The 4676-nt window shown below is 43.3% G+C and overlaps 1 protein-coding gene across 1 annotated transcript; it reads right to left on the bottom strand.

The window, feature by feature from the left end:
- Positions 1-835: 835 nt before the first annotated feature.
- Positions 836-4350, bottom strand: NDUFA4 (NDUFA4 mitochondrial complex associated). Its single transcript, XM_050891669.1, has 4 exons — positions 4216-4350; positions 3449-3537; positions 3055-3115; positions 836-1056 (listed from the first exon to the last, which is right to left on the bottom strand). Exons 1-4 carry the CDS (start codon positions 4255-4257, stop codon positions 1000-1002), a joined length of 249 nt encoding a protein of 82 aa, XP_050747626.1. The 5' UTR covers positions 4258-4350; the 3' UTR covers positions 836-999.
- Positions 4351-4676: the final 326 nt, after the last annotated feature.

Here is a 4676-nt window from a genome sequence, read left to right as displayed (position 1 = left end):
TCCACTTTAAGTGGACTAAAATCTATCAAGATAGGAACAGCTGTACTCTGTCAGATAGTCCACAATTATATCCCTCATCCAAGGAAATACCAGATGTTCACAGAAAAGCACAAAGAAGAACCTACCGTAAATTACAGACTTGCAAAGACATTTTCTTTTTGTCTTCTCATAGCAATACTCAGCCAAGTACTGAAGGATGAGAATTTGCCCTTGCTGAAAGATATTTTTGTTCTTACATGAAAATCTAATTATTTCTCAAATCCTGTACCCCGTTCTGCTTACTGTGTGCTTCCCTTCCTTAAAAGCGTGATCCACAGGAAATCTTGAATATGTTCCTAGAATTTTATTTTTTAAATATTTAAGATTGTCTTCTTATTAACAAACTGCTTATGACAAAAAAAAAAGAAAGAAAAGAAACAAAATGAAACCTTTTGCAGAGAGCTTGGCCTTTTTTTTTTTTTTTTACCTTCCCTCCAGCAACATATGGCAACATCTGTTGCCTCCCTGCTGGACAATGACTCGTTAGCATTGACTTGTCTGCTACCAAAACTTCTTAAAGTGGCAAGTACAAAAATTCAGGTGCAATTAAAAAAAAAAAATATATATATACACACATATAAATACGTGCTTTCAAGTTCTTGCAGTTTGGTATATGTCATGAACATGCAATTATTTCTCTACAGTCAACAGACTGAGCAGAAAGCCCATCAAGACAACTTTGCTTTCTTGTCGAGGAAACATGAATTGGCTTTTGCTTACTATTTGACTATTCATACAACAAACTGTTAATAGGAGGATATTCTCATTTTGCAAAATTAGAGTAAAGAGTAGACACTTCAAGTTTCAGACTTTTATTAAGCCTCATCAAAACACTTTCAAACACATGACCAAGTGCAGCATGAGGCAAGTTTGATTATTTCCTGGATGACTAAGCATGACAATTGTGCGGACGGCTTCCGGAAGACCTTTCTGTGCAGCTTATGGAGATGAGCGTGTTGTTCAGAAGTCAGGACGGTCCTTTTTCAGTCTACTGTAGTCTACATTAACCGAGTAGAACTAGGAAAGAGAGGGGGGAAAAAAGAGTAAGAAGCTCGACTATCCGTTTTCCATGGTATATACTAAAAAACATCATTTGAACTCACGTCAGGAAACTGAAATCATAGTTTGAGTCTGTACGCTAGACAAGAATAAATAAATAAAAAAAACCTTTGAAGAGCAGTAACTTTTTAATACTATCTTCATTCTGCACAGTATATTAGAAGCTTTGCATCTAAAATGAGGCAGTGCTCATGTCTACAACTAGAGAAAAGCCACAGTCTCTCTTCTTTAATCCCCAGAATTGAAAGTCCATTCACAGAAAGTTCTTACAGTACTGCTGAGTTTATCCTTTTTGCCCGAAATCTATGTGCTTCTGTATACCAAAGGCAACACCTAGTTTGCCAAGTGGCACAAAGCATGGTGTATGCGAACAGATAGCGTCACAAGGGAACATTTACAGCAGTGCTGCAAAAGCCAAGTTTGGTTTAAGTAGCTGCATCTAGAACTGCAAGGTACGACAAGGAGGAAAGAAAGTAAGAACAGATCCTTTCACACTCTCAGTTTATATTAATAAAGCTGGATCCCATTACAAGCAATTCAAAACGGCCCAAATAGTCACCGACAACAATGAACTTACAGACTAAAAACCTATTTTGGAATCCCAGCCTGACTTGACATCAACCATGTGATGCTATAGTTTTTCTTTTAAAACAAAGTAAAAAATATTTATCTATTAGCTTGATTATTTTTAGTTATGCCCAGATTTAAATTTTTTTTTTTTTTTAAAAACTTCCTCAGAGAAAACAAAACAGCCTACAGCACATTCACATTACAGCTTTCTGTGCAACTCCTACAGTAATGATCAGGTCTTCAACTCTTTTCTTTGGGAAGACTGAGGAAGCTGATATGACAGAGAAGTTTACAAAAGAAAAACGATTTCATCAAAAGCTAAAACTTGTTATATCGGAGCTTTTTACTAAACAGTCATCCTCAATTTAGACTATCTGCCTTTCCATTTCCCACAGTGCAGATTTGGAAAAAAAATCCCCAATGATACACACACCCAAATATGGTAAACCCTGAGGTGGTGTTTGCACGCCAAGGCAGAAGGGGAATGCTACACAAGGCATGCACTCTTTAAAAGAATTTGTGCTGCGCACTATGTTGAATTTGCCTCTTTTAGATATTTAAGAAACAGCAACATTCCAGAAGCAGCAATGAAAACAAAGTATTATGCTCTTCCTGGACCTTTAAGGGAACCGCAACATATTTTATTTTGGAGTATGTGGTTTTTCTGCTTATTTCAATGATTGGAACAGTAAGATATGGTACTGAACAGATACTAGCTTTGAAAACATAGTAGGTTTGCTTTTTTAGTAGCTTGAGGATAATCTTAAAACATTCTTTACAGAAGCCTACTAAAATACCACTGTAGTAAAACATGATTTCTGTAAACTACTAAATGTTTTACACATCTTTGCATGCTTTCTCATTAGTTCAATGAAATAACTTGAATATTACTTAAAGAACATTTTTATTGCATCCAGTTAGAGACAATTGTTTTGTTTTCAAACAATCAACTGTAGAATTGAATCAGTGTTTGTTAAACATTGACATTTTCTTGCTTTGCTTCTCATGAGTAAAGGGCAATAGTTTAGAGCTTAGAAAGCTTTAGCTCAGAACTTACGAGGTTTTGTCCTTCTCCCTGTAGTTTATATCTGACTATTATGAGCTGGCATATTCTTCCTCTCGCATATAATAACTCTTTTCCTTACAGTGCAATATATATGACTGCTTCCGAATAGACTCCTTTCACCCCATTATCAACCAACTCTAGGAAAGTTTTAAATCTCAAACTCAGCTCTCTCTGCTCTGAGTTCTAGAGACAAACAAATGTTGCACAGCAGAGGAAATACATCACTCATTCAGCTACTTTCCAATATACTCAAACATCCTAAAGCACTAGGCTACATCTTTGATATTATGTTTCCTAAAAATCTGTATTTTTCATTTTACCTTGTACTGGTCGCTAGGAGACAGTTTGTTCCAAGGTTCTGGATTATTTTTCTTGTCCCAGCTATTGAGAGAAGTGCAAGATATGAGAACATCTTAAGAGTATCACACTATCTTCAAAATAAATAAAATTCGTTTATGTACTGTGGTTATTAGGCCATGGAGTCACCCATCCAAATAAGTTTCCACAGAAAGAGACGCAGTCCTTCGTCAGTAGTCTCTAAATGTCATATGGTAAACAAACAAATCTCCAAATCAAGGAAATCTCCACACACTTAGTGCCAGTGATATTGGAGCAAGACGTTAAGGCCTCCAGAAACATAAAGACCAAGGCAGTAAAGTTTACTTTAATATATGTAGCAAGAGGACTGGGCGCTGTGAATTATTTTATACATACCAGACATCAGGGTTGAACACTGCCAAACGCATGAGATATAGAGCTGCGCCAACACCTCCAGATCCAATGATCAAAAACAGAGGTATCAACTACAACAAAAAAAAAATTAAATGTTATACCACAATATAATAAAATAGTATTATTGCATAGCATTTCTGACTACAGCAACAACAAACCAAAAAACAAGCTCACACACTTCGAGCCATAACGCACGGCCCTCTAAAACCCTGACATAAGCTCCCTGTGTGCAGGACATCCCTGGGGTCAGAGAAAAACTAGAAGCTATGAAAAGGCAAACATGAAAAAAACACTGCTACATGCAGAACAACCAGACGTCCCATAACAGCACGTTTCTGAGAAACAAACATCAGTCCCTCCGCTGCCCAAAAGAGCCCCTACCATCTGTACCCCGATTATAAAATGGGGGGTGGGGGGGGTGTAGGGAAAGAGATGAGCAAGAAGAATAGAAGAGCCACCTTGAGCCTTGCTGCTGCGGCATGAGAAAGGCCCACACATACTAGAGGAAAAAGGGGACCTGACCGTGTCCCGCCGGTCAGCCCTGAGCTGCCCACACGCCGTCAGCCCCGGCCCACTCGGGGAGCCAGGCATCCAGAAGGAAAGGAGACAGAAGCGCGAGGAGGGGGGCGACCGGCGAGGCCGAGGGCACCGACTGCCGGCAGGGGAGGGCGCAGGGAGGGGGCGGCGGCCCGCCGGGGCCGAGGCGCCGCAGCCCCCGCGCCGCCGGGGCACTGCCGCCAGGTACTCACGCTGGGGTGCTTCTTGGCGTGGGTGACCATAACGCGAAACATGGCGGCAGCGGGCGCAGGCGAAGGTCTCGCTCTCTACCAGGCTCCGGAGCCCGTCCTCCCCCTTCAGCTGCCGAGGCCCAATGTCACCCGAGGCCCCCGGCGCGGCAGGTGCCCGCCGCCGCAGCCCGGATGTAGCAGCTCCGGCGTTTGCCTGTTCGCCCTCCGCCGCGGCCCCCCCCACCGGCCGGCGCCCCGCCGCGGCGCCCCGCGCCGACACCGCCGAGCGCCCCGGGCTTCGCAACTCCTGCGTTAGCGCGGCCCCCGGCCGGCCGGCCGGCAGCGCCGCTCGGGGAGCAGGCACCTGCCGGGGCACCCCGGGCCCGCTCCGCGGGGGGGAGCCGAGCAGGCGCCAACGCCGCCTCGCCCCGCCCGCTGCTGAGAGCGGTGTGGGCAGCGCCTGCGCTGAGGGTAGCGGGTGG

This window comes from Gymnogyps californianus, chromosome 2, assembly GCF_018139145.2.
Source record: "Gymnogyps californianus isolate 813 chromosome 2, ASM1813914v2, whole genome shotgun sequence".
Taxonomy (NCBI): Eukaryota; Metazoa; Chordata; class Aves; order Accipitriformes; family Cathartidae; genus Gymnogyps; species Gymnogyps californianus.
Note: the sequence above shows the minus strand (reverse complement) of the source record. Positions and strands in the feature narration are given on the sequence as shown.

What these genes read in the sequence shown, in the direction of transcription:
- NDUFA4 (XM_050891669.1), bottom strand. Translation starts at nt 4,257, where the DNA reads ATGTTTCGCGTTATGGTCACCCACGCCAAGAAGCACCCCAGC. An exon ending in GTGTTCAACCCTGATGTCTG is followed by an intron (nt 3,116 to 3,448) that starts GTATGTATAAAA and finishes TTCTCTCAATAG; the next exon opens with CTGGGACAAGAAAAATAATC. An exon ending in CTCCTAGCGACCAGTACAAG is followed by an intron (nt 1,057 to 3,054) that starts GTAAAATGAAAA and finishes TCTCTTTCCTAG; the next exon opens with TTCTACTCGGTTAATGTAGA.